This window comes from Balaenoptera physalus (genome assembly GCF_965194825.1).
Source record: "Balaenoptera physalus genome assembly, chromosome: 10".
Taxonomy (NCBI): domain Eukaryota; kingdom Metazoa; phylum Chordata; class Mammalia; order Artiodactyla; family Balaenopteridae; genus Balaenoptera; species Balaenoptera physalus.
In genome coordinates, this window is record NC_138889.1 from 108,375,654 (window position 1) to 108,395,482 (window position 19,829).

The 19,829-nt window shown below is 48.9% G+C and overlaps 1 protein-coding gene across 10 annotated transcripts in view; it reads right to left on the reverse strand.

Moving 5' to 3' along the window:
- Positions 1 to 19,829, reverse strand: part of PC (pyruvate carboxylase) — a 105,131-nt gene that overhangs the window by 50,345 nt on the left and 34,957 nt on the right. The window contains exon 1 of one of the 10 annotated variants that reach the window (XM_082478191.1): positions 4,006 to 4,105. The exons of 8 other annotated variants lie outside the window; for them this stretch is intronic. In XM_082478191.1, coding sequence (XP_082334317.1) covers positions 4,006 to 4,041 — 36 coding nt within the window. In that variant the 5' untranslated portion in view covers positions 4,042 to 4,105. Of the gene's footprint in view, positions 1 to 4,005; positions 4,106 to 19,829 lie in introns of those variants that run through there. One more of the 10 variants, XM_082478196.1, reaches the window with a different exon arrangement.

The following is a 19,829-nucleotide window of genomic DNA, read 5'->3' on the forward strand; positions in this document are numbered from 1 at the left end:
GACTTTATGGAGAAACAGGGTTTCGGGACCTGAAGTAGTAAATGAATTACGAAAGCCCCAGGTGACAGACTGCCTTTTCTATCTTCTCAGTGCCAACCTACAGGTCCCTACTTCAGGAGGCCCTCTCAGTGCCACCCACCCCTCTCTGAGGGAAGAGGCCATGTCTTACAATAAGTACAAAAACAGTAATAATGAATAATGGCTACAAGCGTCTGTTAAGTACCAGGCCCTGGACGAGGCACCAGCCAGGTCACCCTCACACTTACGAGGTGGGTATTATCCCATTTGAAACTTTACTGAGCTGCAACTTGCATACTATAATTATATTGAACAACAGTATTCTTACGGCGTTGCAGTTTATAAAGTACTTTAATAGATGCTCTCATTTGCTACTAACAGGAACCTTGACTACTGGCACAGGCAGCAGCATCTTCTTTTTTTTCTTTTTAAATTTTTTTTTTTTCGTCTGCGCTGGGTCTTCATTGCTGCGCACAGGCTTTCTCTAGTTGCCGTGAGCGGGGGCTACTCTCCGTTGCAGTGCGCGGGCTTCTCATTGCGGTGGCTTCTCTTGTTGCGGAGCACAGGCTGTAGGCGCACGGGCTTCAGTAGCTGTGGCTCACGGACTCTAGAGCACAGGCTTCAGTAGTTGCGGCACACGGGCTTAGTTGCTCCGCGGCATGTGGGATCTTCCCGGACCAGGGCTCGAACCCCTGTCCCCTGTATTGGCAGGCGGATTCTTAACCACTGCGCCACCAGGGAAGTCCTTCATCTTCACTTTCTAGATAAGGAAAATGGGCTTTCCAGCCCCATCTGCTGCCCCCCAGGCCCCAGCACCACCTCCTGAACTCCCTGCTACCTCAGTGTTCTTTCATGCAGCCCATTTTCCATTTCTACTCACTGCACCAGCATCCCAGGAGCTGGAGCTTTGGAAGGATAAAGGGAAAAAACAGCCAGGGTGTGGGAGGGGGTGGGGAGTGCAGGGGTGACAGTCAGGTGAAGTCAGGCAGGAAACTCCCTTCATGGAGGGCAGGAGCAGCTTTGATAAAGCGAAGGTGGAGACCACACACCCCCATACGCCCCCTACACCGCGTGGTTCCATAGGAAGGGCAAGGTCTGACAGCCAAAAAACTCAGGTTCAATTTCCGGCTTTGCCACCATCTGGTCATTTGACCCTGGGGATCAATCTACCTCTCTGCACCTGTGTGATACTGTGATCTATAAGAAATATACAATCTGGGTTTTGTCCCTGGTTCCTGGCACAGAGCTCTTAAAATGCTTGGAATTTCCTGAGTGGTAGGGGAGACAGGAGCCACCTTTCTCATTCATAATTAGCACCTTTCAATCACACCTGGGTTTATGTTAATGCGGTGACTCCTGGTGTGTCTCTAGATAGCGTCAGGATGGGGGCTGGTTGCCAGAGGTATCAACCCTGTGATTAGAAGGTTGGAACTTTCAGCCCTACCCCGTTACTTGGAGGGGAGGGACTGGAGACTGAGTTCATCACCAATGGCCTATCATACCTGTGTAATGGAACCTCCATAAAAACTCTAAACAATGGGGTTCAGAGAACTTTCAGGTTGGTAAATCCATCCATGTGCCAAGAGGTGGTGCACCCCAACCCCTGGGGACAGAAGCTCCTGCACTCTGGACCCTTCCAGACCTTGCCCTATTTACCTCTTCATCTGGTTGTTCATGGTATCCTTTAAAATAAACTGGTAATACTAAGTAAAGCACTTTTCTGAGTTCTGTGAGCAGTTCTAGAAAATTCTCGAACCTGAGGAGGGGTCAGGGGAATCTCTGATTCACAGGAGGCCAGGTGTTGTAATTGGTGTCTGAAGCTGGGGTTGTCTTGTGGGACTGAGCCCTTCACTTGTGGGGTCTGCGCTAACTTTCAGTAGTGTCAGAACTGAATTGAATTGGAGGATACCTAGTTGATGTCTGCAGAGAACTGGAGAATCGGTTGGTGTGAGGAAAAAACCCACATATTCGATGTCAGAAGTGTTATGAGTGAAAAACAGTTCAGACCTGTTAGTCCACCTATAAAGCAGGCTTATCCGTCCAACACGGAGGGCTGACAAGTAAGCGACCTGTTGTATGTGAAACTGCAGACTGTCCCTTCGGTTTCATAAACTGTAAACTGCAAAGCATCCTCAAAGGTCTATGATTAGATTTCACACAATCAGAGCCATCAAGTGTTTACTGAGCACCTATTGCCTGTAACACAGACTTGAAGCACAGAGGATAATATAAAACACGGCCCGTGCCTTCAAGAAACTGTCTATCTGGCGAGGAGACAAGACTAGCTCACTTGAAATATAAGGAATATTAAACACCTAGCATACGCAAAGGAGGCGGGGGAAGGGTGAAGCATCTGAGGAGAGCTGGGTAAGGTGTCATGGGGGTGGGGACTTGATCTGGGCTCAGAGGAAGGATCCACTCAAGAGGCCCTGGCGGGTCGCAGCGCCTGGCACACGGGGTGTCAGCACCTGCTCGGTGGGCAGATGGACGGAGAGAGGGTCTGGCATGGGCCTCCTCTCCCTGCGAGCACAGTCTGGCCTCACTAGTTTAGGGCCAGGGTCAGGCATCACCAAGTAGGTGCTGATCAAGTGAAAAGTCTGGTATGGAATCAACAGAAAATGAAGTTGGAGAGGTTTAGTGAAATGAGAAGCAAAGAAAAGGCACTCCATTCATTCAATCATTCGACATTGACTGAGCCTTCCTTAACACACCAGATGCCCTTAGGCACTTGGACAAGAGAGAAGAGGTCCCTGCCCACGTGAAACTGACATTCCATTCCAGTCAGAAGGAGACCAAATACACAAACAAGATCATTCCAGATCCATCCTGATTAGTAAGTACTGATTGCCTCCTTGTCTCAGACTTCCTCCTCATGGCAGGTGTCCCTTAGAGTTACCTGACTTAGAATAAAATCAAAGGAACCACAGCCCTCCATCCCTGGCCCAGGACACCAGGGAGAAAAGGCATATTCCTTATCAACTTCTGCTCTTGGGAAGTTTGGGACAAAGCAGAGGGAATTGTATGTCCCTCCCTCTCACCTGTTCCTTGAAACACAAACACACACACACACACACACACACACACACACACACACACACAAACACACACACACACAGCCAGTTTCTCCCTTCTCCTTGAGTCTTTATCCCATGACCTGGAGGACAGTCTGGCCTGTTTGCAATTGAAGATAAGAACCAGAAGCCATTTGGGGCCCTTATCTGTTTCTCCTCCCTGTAAACTGAGGGAAAGGTTTTCTTCTAAGCAAATGGGATAAGTCCTCCCCCCTGAGACCCGAGCTGCGAGTCTGCTCAAATGCCAGAAATCTGGCCTCCCAGAAGGGGGTGCCTACCCACTTTCCATTCATTGCTGTCTAGGATATAATCACAAACTCACGTCTTGAGGAGAGCTGATCTTTCCCAGATTCCTAAAGGAAAGCCAGGCCTTCCTGTTCTGCGGCTCCAGAGCATTTCATCAAGGCCATAGTTGGCCAAGGATGTGCAGTACAGCACGTGTGCACCCTGGGCCCCCGGCCTGGTGCTGTGCTCAGAGCAGACCCTTGCCCTGACCGCTGGCAGCTTCACCATCTCAACAAGGGACCCCAGTCAAAGGAACCACGTGACCTTTCCCCTAAATGTCACCACCACACAAAGGCACTCTGGCCCACAGCTCTGGGACCCACGGCCCATCTTCCTCTGTCCCCAGGTCTTGGGCAGAACCCATTTTCACTGTCAGGTAGGGTTTGCCTACCTCGGGCTCCTCGGTCCTGCCCATCCCTGACCAGTGTCCCCACAGGCCCATGAGCAATGATCCAGGCCACCCCTCCTGGATTCCTGTCTCTAAGGACCGTTCCCAGAATCCCTGTGCCCTCTCCTTTCCCAGGTATGAGAAGGCTGCCAAGTTCCAGAGAGGGGAGAAACGAGGCCACGGTGCGTGCACACCCCACCCAGGACAGTATGCCTAGGGGACTCTGAAAGGCGGTCCTCTTACCGCGGCAGCTGATCTGCAGAGCCCCAGGGAGGCCATGCTGTCCTTGGTGCCGGAACACCGAAATCTGGGCCCTCTGCCTGCTGCCTGTTTATAAATGACGTTCTGGGTTAAGCCTCTGTCAATGACTTTCCAGAATTGCCCCCTCCCCTACGGCTCAGGGGAGAGAGAGGCTGCTTGTGAGCCAACCTCCAACTCATGAGTAGACCTTGAACAGACTGTTTGAGAAAAGGCAAAAAAACAAAATCAGGTCAGGGGTGAGCTGGGAGGAGGCAGTGAAAAGCTGCTGCCCATGTGTTCTGGCGGAAGGATTAAAGGGCAGTGGTATTTGGGTTTTACAAGGGGAGGAGGACCGGGGCCAGGGATGGGAGAGCCAGGCAGGAGAGAGAGCTTCTGGCCTAAGAAAAGGAACAGAGGATCCAACAGGAGAAGAAAAAAATGAGGCGTCTAATGTCTTTCTCCCCCTCCTGAGACCTCAGGATGCCTCAGGTTGTGCCCCTGGGAACTGGTAACATCATGGGGCCAGGAGACTGGATTCCTTACAAGGGCACATGTTACCCAGTGGCTCTTGTGGGCTGTTGGTCTGGTATGACCTCGTTAGCAAGGTTTTTTTTGTTTTTTTTTAATTAATTTATTTTATTTATTTTTGGCTGCGTTGGATCTTCGTTGCTGCGCATGGGCTTTCCCTAGCTGCGGCGAGCGGGGGCTACTCTTTGTTGCGGTGCGCGGGCCTCTCATTGCGGTGGCTTCTCTTGTTGAGGAGCATGGGCTCTAGGTGCGTGTGCTTCAGTAGTTGTGGCTCGTGGGCTCTAGAGCACAGGCTCAGCAGTTGTGGCGCACGGGCTTAGTTGCTCCGCGGCATGTGGGATCTTCCAGGACCAGGGTTCGAATCCGTGTCCCCTGCATTGGCAGGCGGACTCTTAACCACTGTACCGCCAGGGAAGCCCTAGCAAGGTTTTTAAATGCACGCCCACATTATTAAGCCCACCCAGACCAATTCATTTACTGCAGTGTTCTCCCAAAGACCACTCCAGTCAAGAACAGGAGTAGAGGGACTTCCCTGGTGGTTCAGTGGGTAGGACTCTGCGCTCCCAACGCAGGGGCCCTGGGTTCAATTCCTGGTCAGGGAACTAGATCCCGCATGCATGCCGCAACTAAGAGTTCGCATGCCGCAAGTAAAAAATCCTGCATCCTGCAACTAAAAAATCCTGCATCCTGCAACAAAGATCCTGTGTGCCGCAACTAAGACCCGGCGCAGCCAAAATAAATAAAATAAATAAATAAAAATGAATCTTTAAAAAAAAAAAAGAACAGGAGTAGCGTTCCCACCCACTGGGTACCACCCACTACCACCAAAACAAAAACAACCAGCCTCAGCTCTGACAAGCTCTTGGCGGGAGCAGAGTCAATAACTCATTGTTCTAACTTTGCTTAGTGTCCAGAACCCGAGGTTAATTAGTCAGAGAGGGCCTTCCCTGGCCCCGTGCGTCCACCTGACATGGCAGCTGGCGCCCAGAGAGCCTGCTAATGAAATGTGGGTGCACCTGGTCCCTAAGTCAGGTGAAGGTCCAAATCACAGGAGCCTCCTGGAGCCCACGAGTTAAGTGAAAACCCAGTGGGGGCCCTCGGATCCAGGATCTCGGATCCAGGTCCTGACCTGCACAGCTACCTGTGTTTCCACCTCTTCATCTTTCTCCAGAGCTGACAACAAGCAGCCTCGTACTTCCCCTCCAGCCCACCAAGGAACGGTGCGAACCACTAATAAACCATGCAAAGACCGGCAGCTGGAGATCCCGGGAGATGAGGCCAGAATGACACTCCAACGAGAGGCTCTGTCCAGGAATAGTAACATGTTTCGTCATCTATAAACTGGGGATTAACAACATATACCTTGCATGGTTGTTTGTGAGGGCTCAATGGATCTGGTTACTATGAATAGCCACTTTCTATTCAACAGCAGCAGGAATGACATCTAGAGATGAGACTGGAGGTTAAGGAGGAGACTGACAGGTGGCCTGGCAGGGAAGGAGGAAGAGGAAGTGTTCCAGCAAGAGGGAGCATTGTGACAGGAAGGCCACCTGGCTTTGCGTGTTCACAAGCCACGTGTGGCTTGGCGTTACTGGGACACCAGCTGCCACAACAAGGCTGGGGGGAAAGGCAAGCTCCCTACCCCTCACTGCATCACAGAGGAACGTAATCATCTATGCAGCTGTTTTCAGTCTAAGCAGAACATCCAGCATTGGAAATTGCAGCAACTAACTTTCTACGCAGTTGTGAAATACCACCAAGGCCACCAATTACTACTTCTTCATGGTTGTTTTCTTCATCTTAGGAAACAAAAGTTGGGGGAAGGAGTAAGGGTCTGTCGCAGGTAAACTGATGGCCAAGTTATTCTGGTTTCATGGGTTGCTCAGATGTGCAAACAACACTGTTGACCCTACGTGTGACAGACAGACCAGACTTCCCATCAGGGACTCCAAGTAGGAACGACATCGGTCTGCACTCAGCTCTGGGGATGGGGACATGGTCAACAAGAGGCAGATCTTGCATCCGTCTCAAGCCTCTTGTCTCGCACTACCAGAGCAGCTGGACCCCTCTAATGGCCTTGGTCCCTCATTCTTCTCTATCACCCCAAATCCAGCCACAGAGGCATTGAGAGTCTATAACGTCTAGGAGCAAAGCAAGCAGAATGTCTTCCATTTATTCAAAAAGCTTATAAGGAATGCCCACTGGGTAAAAGAAACAATGCTAGGTGCTATGGAGAAACAAAGATAGAAGGTGATGACCCCTGCATTTTAAGAATTCACCATGTGGATGGTGGAGGCAAGACCTACACGTGGCAAATGAGCTTCCACCACCAGAGTTAATCACCAAAGGATGACGCCACAGGGTATAGGGTCACAGGGCTGTTTCCAGGCCTCTGCTGGCACTTCATCACCTTCAGAAAGACGCAACAAGCCCACTACTTGGAGACATTAGCTCCAGACTAATGAGCAAATGCTTCTGGATTGACCCGACCTGACCCAACCCAACCTTAGTGTTAGGGAGCCTCACAATTTCCAAGAAACCCCCATTCCCTTCCTCCTCCACACAACTCACACCTTCCAGCACCACGACTCCCCTGGTCCAGTGCCACAGCTTGAGCTCTGGGAACTGTGCTGAACTGCAGCTCCAACACGTAATTCGCTCTTTGACTTGGGAATTTTCATGACCCTTTGAACCTTAGTTTCCTGATCTATAAAATGCAGAAAGATCTGAGTCATCTTGTAGAGTTGCTCTGAGGGCTTCAAGAGGTCATGTGTTTTTGAAATACCTAGACAGTCTGGCACATTGGTGATGCCCAGAAGAGTGATCCCAATGGTCAGTCCTTGTGATATCAGCCTTCATCCATCTCTCTTCCCATCATGCCCAGGGGCTCAAGATAAGAGAGGCAGCAACACAGAAACAAGCCTGGGGGCCAAGAACAGTGTGTCAGTCTCAGGGAGGATGAGGACTGGAAGAGCTGTGAGTCACGAGACCCTGGCCCCGCCTCTGCGACCATTAGCCAGTGCTGTGCTGGGACTCACCTTGCATTCTGGGCTTCGGTTTCTTCAACCGTTACACCAGGGGCAGTAATGACCATGCCTTATTCACAAAGGTGGTGTGGGTAAAAAAATCAATAAACCGTAAAACCTTTACTGTAGTGCACTGTGCTACTGAAGTGCCAGGCCCTATGGAGACTCAGTGTGGTTGAGAGGAGAGAGTAGGGAGGAGGGGTAAACAAGATAAAGTTAAATCAAGATACAGTAAGACAAGCACCAAAAAGAATAAAACACCGAGGAACAGATTTAACAAAAGTGCAGACTGGTTCGCTGAAAACTACAAAATATCATTGAAAGAATGTAAAGACCTAAACAAAAACACTTCATTTTCACAGATCAGAGACTTAATATTGTTAAAATGGCAATACTCCCCAAATTGATCTACAGATTCAATGCATGCAATCTCTATCAAAAAATCACAGCTTACTTTATTAGAAATTGACAAGATGATTCTTTGTATGGGAATGCAAAGGAACCAGAACAGCCAAAAAAATATTGAAAAAGAAGAACACAGTTGGAGGACTCACACTTGCCAATTTCAAAACTTACTACAAGGCTACAGTAATCAAAATGGTGTGGTACTGGGATATGGATAGATATACAGATCAGTGGAATAGATTGAGGGCCCAGAAAACTCTCACATTTACAGCCAATTGATCGATCTTCAACAGGGTACCAAGACAATTCAACAAATGGTGCTGGAACAACCAGATATATACATGCAAAAGAATGAGGTTGGACCCTAACCTCACACCATCTACAGAATCTCACACAAAATGGATCAAAGACTTAAATTTAAGGCCTGAAACTGTAAAAATCTTAGAATAAAATATAAATCCTTGTGGTCTTGGATTAGGCAATGGTTTCTTAGCTATGACAGCAAAAGCACAAGCAATCAAAAAGAACATAGGTAAATTGGCTTCATCAAAATAAAAAAACTTTTGTGCTTTCAAGGACCCCAGCAAGAAAATGTAAAGACAAACCACAGAATGGGGGGGGGAGAGAAAAGTTTTATAAATCATATAACCTGATAAGGGTCTAATATCCAGAATATATAAAGAACTCTTACAACTCAATGACAAAAACACAAACAACACAACTAAAAATGGGAAACAGATTTGAATACACATTTCTCTGAAGAAGACATACGAATGGCCAATAAGCATAAGAAAAGATGCTCAACATCATTAGTCTTACAGAAAATGCAAATCAAAACCACAACAGGATACTACTTCACACCCACTAGGGTGGCTATAATCAAAAAGACAGACAATAATAAGTATTGGTGAGGATATGGAGAAATTGGAACGCTCATACACTGCTGGTGGGAATATAAAATGACTACTTTGGAAAACTCTTTGAAGTTCCTCAAACAATTACATACAGAGTTATCATATGATCCAGCTCTTAGATATATACACAAGAGAAATGATGAAGACATTTGTCCACACAAAAACATGCATTTAAATGATCATAGTAGCACTGTTCATAATAACTAAAAATTGGAAACAACCCAAATGTCCAACTGATGAATGGATAAACAAAATGTTGTATAGACATACAATGGAATATTATTCAGCCATTAAAAATTAAGTATTGTTACTTGCTACACAGTAGATAAACCTTGAAAATATTCTAACTAAAAAAAGCCACACACAAAAGGCCACTATTATACGATTCCATTTCTATGTAATGTCTAGAGTAGGTAAACCCATAGAGAACAGAAGATGGTTGCCAGGGGCTGTAGGGGAAGGTTTCCTTCTGGGAAACAGGGTTTATTTTTGAGGTGATAAGAATGTTCTAGAATTAGATAGTGGTGATGGTTGTATAACACTGTGGATATACTAAAACCACTGAATTATACACTTTAAAAACGTGAATTTTAAAGAACGTGAAATATATCTCAATAAAGCTGTTATAAAAATAAAATTTTAAAAGTAATGCATGTTAAAGCTTCTTGAAAAGTTAACATTCTTGTGCAAATAAGTTTTTTGTGTTTGCCTTTTAACCATCAATCAGAAGTCTAGATGCTCCTTGATCTCAGAGACTTTTCTAATAAGGGGAGGAGGGGTTTCTGTAGACAAAGGAAATTCAGTACTGGGTTATTCTAGGATGTGGTACCTTTGTTGATATTTATTAATTTGTTTAAAATAAACACATTACAAGCTAACATAAATATTTTAATAAAGTATAACTATATTTTTAAAAACTTAGTGAGAAGAATGGGTCTTGTTTTACATTTTGCAAATCTCTTTAATGTTCAGCTTAATAGAAGACGCTGGATTCTCACATCTGCACTTCTGTGTTCAATTTATTGTAATAAGTAGAGTCTATGAAGAAAATCTAGACTCGCCCAGACATGTAGTTGCAAAAGGGAGGAATATTTTAATTGCCTTTTCAGACAATTGTGGATACCACTGTTGGATACTATAGCAAAACTTGACAAATGGTAGTTAATTATAATGTGAAATATGAAACCCTTTGGACTTTAATGTACTGTTATGTTAAAAATCCATTGGCCTTTTTTTTTCCCCCTAATAAATTTTATTTATTTATTTATTTATGGCTGCATTAGGTCTTTGTTGCTGTGCGTGGGCTTTCTCTAGTTGCGGCGAGCAGGGTCTACTCTTTCATTGCGGTGCATGGGCTTCTCATTGTGGTGGCTTCTCTTGTTGTGGAGCACGGGTTCTAGGAGCGTGGGCTTCAGTAGTTGTGGCATGCAGGCTCAGTGGTTTTGGTGCACGGGCTTAACTGCTCCACGGCATGTGGGATCTTCCCGGACCAGGGCTCGAACCCGTGTCCCCTGCATTGGCAGGTGGATTCTTAACCACTGCACCACCGGAGTAGCCCCCACTGGCCTTTCTTAAATTGCAAATGGGCCTTCTCCCAACATGATTTTGTAACGTCATACACTGGTCATTTGGAAAATACCGGTTTACTGAGTTATTCTAATCCTCAAGATGCTGACACATTTTACTGATATAATAAAATGCCAAGATGTCACAGGTGTAATATCACCACCAATCTCATCAGAAAACTCTTTAAGTATTGAGAAGTTGTCGAGCACAAGAGGATGGATACAAGCTTTCCAAAATGCTCATTTTGGCTTGAAAGCTCTAATTTTACCAAATACTATTGGTAAACAAACTGGCAAGAAATACTATTAGTTGTTTTCTTTGAAGCAACAGGCTCACTACATTCATTTTCGAGAAAAAGTCTGTCGGATATCCGAGTCTGAATAACCATGACTGCCAGTTATTTTCAAGTAAAAACAGCATCCCCTGAAAATACGGCTAGTTCAGCTCATAACTCAAAAACCCCTGAGGGCTTCCCTGGTGGCGCAGTGGTTGAGAATTTGCCTGCCAGTGCAGGGCACACGGGTTCGAGCCCTGGTCTGGGAAGATCCCATATGCTGCGGAGCAACTGGGCCCGTGAGCCACAGCTACTGAGCCTGTGCGTCTGGAGCCTGTGCTCCGCAATAGGAGAGGCCGCGATAGTGAGAGGCCCACGCACCGCGATGAAGAGTGGCCTCCGCTTGCCGCAACTGGAGAAACCGCTCGCACAGAAACGAAGATCCAACACAGCCAAAAATAAATAAATTAATTAATTAAAAAACAAACAAACAAACAAAAAAACCCTGAAGTGCTTTCCCTCGAGCCAACCAATGCAGTTTGTTTACTTCCCATCTCATCATCATAGAATATCAAAGACCTGCACACAAGCATAGAGAGTTAATAAAATGAGCCATCTTTACTGTTTCATCAAGGTCAGTCTTAAGTGAAGCTGGCTCTTTTGAACTGCAAGTGTGTGGAGGTGAAGGGATCCGCCCTGACTCCTGCAAAGCTGCCAGCCATTTTGCCCACCATTGCTTTTGCACCATCAGTGCAAATGTCAACACAGTGGAAAAGGCAGGTAACTTCCTAGTATTATATGAAAATCTGACTCAGGGACCCCCTCGAAAGGGTCTTGAGGACCTGCAGGGACCTGGGGACCCCACTTGAAGAACCACTGGTCTAGGAGGCCACTCCCTGTGGACTGAGAGAAGGAAAAACAACTTTAAAATAAAGCAAACAGGCTTCTTCACTTTGTGACGTAAGAGGAGGTAGTGGAGGTGAGTGCAGAATGGGCTGTGATTCCTGCACTGAGTCAGGGCAGGCGGACTGACCTCAGCGCCCTGTATTTGACCACCTTAAAGGGCCCAGGAGTCTCAGCTGAGCAGATGGCTTCCCGTGGTTTCAAAGCCTTACGAACAAGCTCTCTGTCCCACACCACCTTCCCACTCCTTTGACCTCGACACAAAAGAGGCCCCTTCAATCTCGGGATTGTTCTGCTCTACAGTAGACAGGGCAAAGAGGAACACACGTGGCTAGGGAAGGATGGCAGCAAGCAAGGAAGAAAGGGAAGAGAGCAGCAAATATCTCAGCTTGGCTCTGCCCAGTTGCCCCCAGTCTCAGTTCACCCAGGGGGCGCAGAGGGAGCTTCCTACCAATTCTCTGCATTCCTACCACACTCCTCTCCTGCCAGGTCAGAGCTGGCCTAGATTCCTGCCAACTCGCCCTTTAGTTCAATGTGAACAAAGGGGTTTTCCCCATTTTGCTTCCCCCAGACTAAGGTCTCTTGGTAGGAAAGGCCCCCTTCTCTGCACCTCAGTTATCAGCTCCCACCCAGCAGCGACCAACACAAGACCCCATGTTGGCTCAAAGCCTTATCCTCCCACAATTCCAGTAAGACAATGTGAAGTCAGGGTGGGAACGAATTTCTCATTTGAGACGAGACTGTTACAACTGCAGCAGCAGGAAAGCTGCTGGCCCGGGAGCCAAATGCAGAAAACAGAGTGCCATTCAGGCCCGAGGGAGAAACAACAGGCCCTTATCCTACACTCTGGTCTAGGCCAAGAGTTGCTGAGCAGAGCTGGAAGGCCGGATGGGTAGCCCCTGGACAGGGCTGCCCTAGGATACATGGGGTCCCAGGCAAACACTCTGGTGGGGGAGCGGGGAAATCCCCTCATCTATATAAAAAACTTGAGTCGCTCAAAATTAGCGTGTCAGCACCATTTTGGCCGCCCAACCTCACACAACCCTACAAAGGACTGTCGCAGCCACCAGAGGAATCTGCCCTCCTGGAACGGGGCCTGGACTCAGGGCCCTGGGACAACCCCACAGGACATCTGGCTGTCCCTGCACAGGGTAGAGGGTTGAGAGCTCCCCAAAGTGGCTGACGTGGGGCCCAGTCTGGGTTCGGAATGTCCAGCTGGAACAGCACTGGAGGGAGGCCTGCAAAGTGTGGGCCCCTCAGGTGCAGAGTTCCAGGCAGAGGCCACACGTGCCCGGCCTAAGGGTGGCCCTGGCCCTGCAGACACGACCACAGTCATGGCCTGAAGAGCTACGAGGGCTGCCTTCAAAAAAGAAATCAGGGCCTCACAGCCCGGGTACTTCTTGTTTTCCGGTCACTGCTACCTGGGCAACCCCGAACTCAGCTCAGTTTCTTCCACCTGCGCTCCTGTGGGTACCAAGGCGGTTTGTTCTGAATTCACACCTCACCCCTGCCCAGTGTCTCTCAGTAAGGTCAGCAGGTAAGAGGCCAGGAAAAAAAGACATCAAGAAGACTCTGCTGGGAGTTCTTCGAGGGAAGGGCTGAGCCTGGCCTGAAGTAAACGCCTAACAGATGTGAGGAGAGAACCAAATAATCCACAATCTGATAATCCGCTGCCCGGCAAGAAAGCGTTTAATTCAACTTGAAACAAGCCCTTCTGCCATCACCCCAGTGACACCACAGGGGCTAGTTAAGAGCAGTGCCACACGGGGTCCTAGGGTGCGCCAGTGGGAAGGGACTCACCAGGACGACACAGCTCCGGAAGAGACTCCAGCTGGGGAGGGGGAGGCGTGGCTCCAGCCAGGGAGGGGGCGTGGCTGTCATAGCTCCTCCCACTCCCCCACTCCAGTTCACTGAGAGTTTGAGACGTGAAACCTGCCCCAAGGTCTCCGGCGTTCTGCCAAGATCCTCACCCAGCCTGCTGTGAAGCAGATAACAGCACAGTGGCGGAGGCTTCTCCTGGCCCACTCGGGTTAAGGCACTCTCCTTACATCAAGGCTGCAATTACATGGCAACTGGACTTCTCTGTCTGTCTCCTCTGAGGACAGGAGATCAGGGCTGTTTTTCTGGTTCCCTGCTGTGTCTCCAGTGTGTAGCATGGGGTCTAGAACAGGATGAGCACTCAATAAATGGTTGGGGAGCAAATGCAAGTCTCTCTCAGCTACACAGTGGCTCCTGAAGCTGAGGGCTAGCTGCTGACCATTCAGAGCCCAGTGACCATGGAGACCAAGGGCTCCATCCCGGGCGGGGCTGTGCCAGGGGCCCTCCCCTCGGTGGGGGCTACTGGGAGAGGGGCAATAGGCCTCAGCGAGCTTCATGGGGAACAATTCATTGAGAGGCACTGGGCCAGGTTCTGAGACTTCCATGACAAATATCCTTAAGTCTCGTGCTACAGGAACAGAGAGGGCGACCAGGTGGAATTCCTGACCCTGAGGAGCAAGCGTTGGGGGAGAGGGAAAGGCTGGTTCCAATCCTCGGAGGCCCCAGATTCGGTTCACTCTCCCTTCTCCTTTCTCAGTCCTCACCTAGCACCAGCTACTGCTTGAATCTTTTAGCATTTCAAGCTACGTGCTAACTACCCTTTCTCCCCATGCTGGCTCAGTCTCTCCCTAAATGCTCTTATACCACCACCCACCCGCCTCTGCTTCAGTCCCTCCTCCTCCTCCTCACCCCCTGAACAAACACACCAACTAGCTTTGCTTTTAGCCACCAACAGAGTCTGCTAGAACTCTCTCTACTGCTGGTGGGACTGGCAAAAACGAATGAGCTTTTCGCGGGGCCCAGACCTCCTCCCTCACTCTCCCATCAATCCCCAGGCTTTCCGTGCGTGGGCTCCACTTTCCAGGGAAGGCACCCAGTTCTCATTCACCACATCCTTCCTGAGTGCCCCCACCATTCAGCCCAGCCCAGTGTCTTCCCCCAGCAACGGGCAGGCCCGGTTCATGGCTCCGGACAGAACACCTGTTCTGCTTGTTGCCAAGCACATTTATTTCTGCAGTCTGTGTTCCGAAGAAGGTTAAGAGGACCCTTGCTTCCCAAGTGACGTGGCTGGCTAGAGGCAGCAAGTAGCTCACCGCACTGCCAGGCCTGAGACCACGGCTTATTCATCTTGGCATCCCAAACCTAGCAGAGCAGGGAACCAAGCAGGCACTGGGTAAACGTTTAGAGAACAAATAAACCCTAAAGGGAGAGAAACATGGCTCTGCAGAATGTACAGAAGCAGAACACCTGGATCCCAGGCCTGGCTCTTCGTGACCTCGGGCAAATCATCTGCAAAATGAGACCTCTGATACCCCTTAGGAATGTATGTGAAAGTACTTTGCTTACTGTAAGGGCCTATGCAAACTGGTATAGGTTTCCAGAGATGGCCCCTCACCTTTTCCTACCTGGGATAAGGAGTTCAAGGATATGGAAAATTGATAAGCCAAGAAAAGAAGTCAGGTCTGAAATTCCAGAACTAAGCTCCAAGGAAAACAGGAGCCAGGCCCGGGATGACTGATCGCATTTTATAGTGGTTGATGTGTTTGTTGCTTTGTACATTGTTCTCAGGCTTTGTCTGGTATGTCTGTGTTTTGCCTAAGCTTGATCTAAGCTTCACGGTAATCTAACACCTACATAAATGCATGTCAACTGCTCTGAACTACGAAAGTTGCTGACAAGGGGAAAAGGTCTGGAAAACTGTTGGCATCATGTATAACAAGGGAGAGATGATTTTTTGGCCTGAGGTGCCGGCAAAAGGCACCTCAGCCCCGGCCTCAGCCTTCCGGACAGCGGCACTCACAGCTCCGGGTGGGCTGTGGGGAGGTCCTTGGAAGGGCTGCCTAGGGCCTGGGACGGTCCATGAGGACCTCCTGTTACAGGAAGGGGAGAAATTGGGATCCTGTTAGCTCCCCACTAAGTTAGCACGTGTTCCTATCCAGCATGGAGCACCCAGCATCCTCTGCAAAATCTTGAGTCAAAATGCCCAAGTCCCTACCCTTGCCACAGCTTGTGAGCTCTCTAGGTGGTAAGGAAAACAGCAAGTAAAATCTTCTTTCCTCCTCCTAAGTAATTCTGAACTAAAGGAAAATTCATGTGAAGGCAATTAGAACTCTTGTCTCCACCTGCAGCTCCTGCAGAAGGGAGATAAACCACCAGGCCTGAGTCTATAAGAGTCTACTCTGCTGCTAACATTTCTACTTCTGACATTCTCTTTTTGCGGTGGGGAGATGAGATGGGTGGGGAGGTGAGAGGCAAAAGAACAAATAAATAAGGGAATGAATAAAAGGTTTCCCCACCCCCTAAGTCCCCAGATGTTCTGCTCACCCTGGCCTCAAAGCAGAGCCCCCACCCAGTGGAGAAGGCCCAGGACCAGAGGGCAGCAACACTCGGGTCTTCCTGAAGATCTCTGATCCAGAAGCGCCCCTAACACAGCAGTTCAGAGAGGAGCTAGACCAAGCCCCACAAGCCTCCAGCACCCCCAGAAACCAGAGAGTTCCAGAAGAGGCCCTGGGAAAGACTCCAATAATCCTGGCATCATGGGCCCAAGTGGACTGATTCAAGCCACCAGGTTAGTCTCAAAGGGTAAAGTAAGTGAATGGAGTCCCTTTTTCTATTTTCAAATTCTCCCTTCACTCACACCCTTAAAGAGCATCTTTGCGGAACCCTGGATAGGGCTTCCTGTGTGCAGTCAGGGACTCTCCAGAGACCTCCAGGAGCTGGACAAGCTGGGAAGGAACGAGAAGCCATTGCCTGGGGGGAGGAGCGCAGGGTGGGAGTGGGGGACAGGGTAGCTACAACAATCAAATGGGCTCCAGGCCAGAGGCAGTGCACAGGCCAATCCTGAGGATCTGTGCTAGGAATAGCAAACAGATAACAAAGGGGGAGGGAGGTTCTAACTCCCATCGCTGAGAAAAGAATGAGACCTGGCAGTGAGGGGCCTGGTTCAGGCTCCCCACCTTGAATTGAGGTCAGAATCAAAATCTAGGCCTCAACTCTTTGGGGAAGAGGTACTGTATTATTCAAGAAGAAAATGAGTTTATAAAATGGGCATCAGGTCAAAGGCAGATCAGTGACCCAAACTTTTGCATATGATACTGGTTTGACAATATCAGATGCAGCCTTGAAAATGTAGGTTACCACAGTGCCTGGCACAAAAGGCTTGTTGAATGAATATGTGGCTAAGTGAATTCAGATTGAGGCTGGTTTGACCTGGAATAGTCAGAGTAGCAGAGACTGAAAGAAGGTGCGTGTGCAACTAAGCTTATTTTACCATGGACCCAGGATACCGCACGCCCCTAGCTGGGGCATAGAGGGAAGGGGAAGGGAGGAGGGGGAAAGCAAGGGAGATGTGTTCTCAGACTCTACATGCCAACAAGATGAGTCCCAGCTGGCTCAGGAGACACCCTGAAGAAAGGTGCCAGGCTACTCATCAGCAGGGCCATCAGCCCCAGATTGAATATGTGTCTGGGACAAGTAGAGGGGAACAGGAGAAATGGCACGGACCTAAAACCGGGTACATAAAGTGTCAGTCACCAGAAGGCCTGTCTCCCAGGGACCTGCTTGCAGCTTCAGAAAGGGCAAAGGGCCAGCTCTAAGCAATGGCTTCCTGTCGATCCCAAGACTCTCAGAGTCACTCCTGTCTTCACCGCACCCTCCTGCAAGCAGCCTCACTGGTTTGGCTTTCTTCCTTCTACCTGGGATCAGAACTCCGACCTCTTCAGGGAATGGCACTGGACCTGGGCTCCCATTTAATTTGCTTAATGCAGAGAAATGTGATAGAGGAAATGTGGCCGAGGACAAAATGCCTCACTGGGTCCACGGCTCGACTGCCCCCGAGCTGCGTCCATTTATACACCTGTCTCCTCCGCTTCTGAGAAAGACGACCCCCAGGGCATCGAGGAGTGTAGCAACAAACCTTGCTGGAAACCTCACCTGCTTGCTAAAAAACCTTCTCTCTTACATTTCTTCAAGCCATTGGGCAGGATTATCTTTATCTTTACTACAGCCTTAAAGAAGCATTCCAGAAAGGAAACAAAAGCAAAAAGAGAACAGAGGCCAAGGATAATCTTGTAAAACAGATGAGAACCAAGACGTCTGAGCAGAGAACCCTGCTTCCAGGCCCTTGGCATCACTCAGAGGCTAGCGGGGAAGGAAAAATAGAAGGAAACCACAGGCTTTGCAAAGGACGCAAGCACAGCAATGACACAGGGAAACACACCACGCGCAGCACTCCGCAGCGGGGCGCGTTTTGTTCTGGCAGCACCCGGCACAGGGCACAGCCTGGGTTGTCGGGCAGAGAGACGAGTCTGAACCTGGGCTCTGCCACTCCGTACCTGCACAACTCTGGGCAATCAGCTCACCTCCTCGAGCCTCAGTTTCCTGAAGGTAACACCTTTTACCCTCCAGAAGAGACCACGGCAGAGCAGAATGGACGGAGCTGCCATTACTATTTTACTGTTGTATCCTTTTATATAAATTGAGTTCTAAACGAGGAAAAAAATCAACCTGCAGATACAACATCACCCAAGAATTCTGACCTGATTTTGCCCACACTTTGGAACTCTCCCTGAGAGCTCCAGACTGGCAAGCCTCCACAAAGAGAAAGCTACCTCCTCCACATCATTCACAAAGGGGTTCCTTCCCTAACCCCCAGCTCAGTTAAATAGGAAAAAAGAGACCCACCACCTTCCTAAGTACAAGTCCCCTGTGCTTGTGAATGAGGTTGGGGGTCCCTTTGTCTGCATAAAGCCCACCCAGCATCTACGATCCCAGAAGAGACCTTCTGAAGAAAGAGGGTTTCAGACAGTATTAATTTAAATCAGAGGGGTGGGGGTAGAACATGGGGTTTGGGGCTTGAAATCTAAACAAACAGAATAATGACAAGAAGGATGAAGAGGCAGCTACAGAGAGCGATACTTTCATTCAAAAAATCACGGTCCCGTCCTAAGATTAAAATATTCTTTTGGTCATCAGCTCAGTGAGGAAAAGCAATGGCCATCAGCTCTGCTGGACTTGCATCTACAACTCCAGGGAGAAGTGCCTGGTCTTCCTCTGCTCTACCCTTTCATTTCCTGTCTCTGGCCCACATCCCCACATGGCCGCAGGGGACGTGGGCATGAGTCGTTTACTATCCGTAGGAAGCCGAGAGCCATCGGCCTCTCCATCACTGAGAAGCCCTGTTAGTTGCACTCCAGGTCCTGGGCTCTCCCCTCACTCTGAGGAACTGTCCTGCCCAAGTTTGCCGTTAGCTAAAAAGGAGGTTTCAGGACTTCCCTTGTGGCGCAGTGGTTGAGAATCTGCCTGCCAATGCAGGGGACACGGGTTCGAGCCCTGGTCCGGGAAGATTCCACATGCTGCGGAGCAACTAAGCCCGTGTGCCACAACTACTGAGCCTGTGCTCTAGAGCCCGCGAGCCACAACTACTGAGCCCACGTGCCACAATGACTGAAGCCCATGCACCTAGAGCCTGTGCTCCCCAAACGAGAGAAGCCACCACAATGAGAAGCCCGAGCACCGCAACCAAGAGTAGCCCCCGCTCGCTGCAACTGAAAGCCCACGTGCAGAAACAAAGACCCAATGCAGCCAAAAATAAATAAATAAATAATTTAAAAAAAAGGGGGGGGGTTTCAGACAAGGATGCAGAGAGTATAAGAGCATCCTCATTCCTGGAAAATAACTCCCAAGAGAAAAGCAAGGCACAGGTCAATAACATTAGCTTCATAGACAGAATGGCCAGTCATTGCTACCACGTCTCACCTCAAGGTTGCTGAGCCATGAGTGCAGCAGGGAAAGGGGACCAGATACCACTGAGAAGCAAGAAGGCAGACTGGCGAGCATCTCTGCCACTCACAAAGGGAAAGGGAGAAGTCTTAGAAGTCCACCGCCTCCTTTCCACAAAAGAGCTATATCATAGATGAAGGGTTTAAATGGGTCACAGAAAAGCACACAGCTTTGGAATTCAGAAAATGACAAGGCCAAAAAAAGAGAAAGAGAGGAAGAAAAAAGTTAGGAATTAAGGGGGTGTTGACTTAGCAGAACAAATGGCAAGCACTCTGTTTATTCTTCCTTCTTATTTGCAAACAAGAGAGATGAGATCTTTGGACAAGAGGACAATGGCATCCTAGGCTCCTGTCTCAGAGAAAGTTACTAAGAAGCTATTTAGCAGGAAATGAT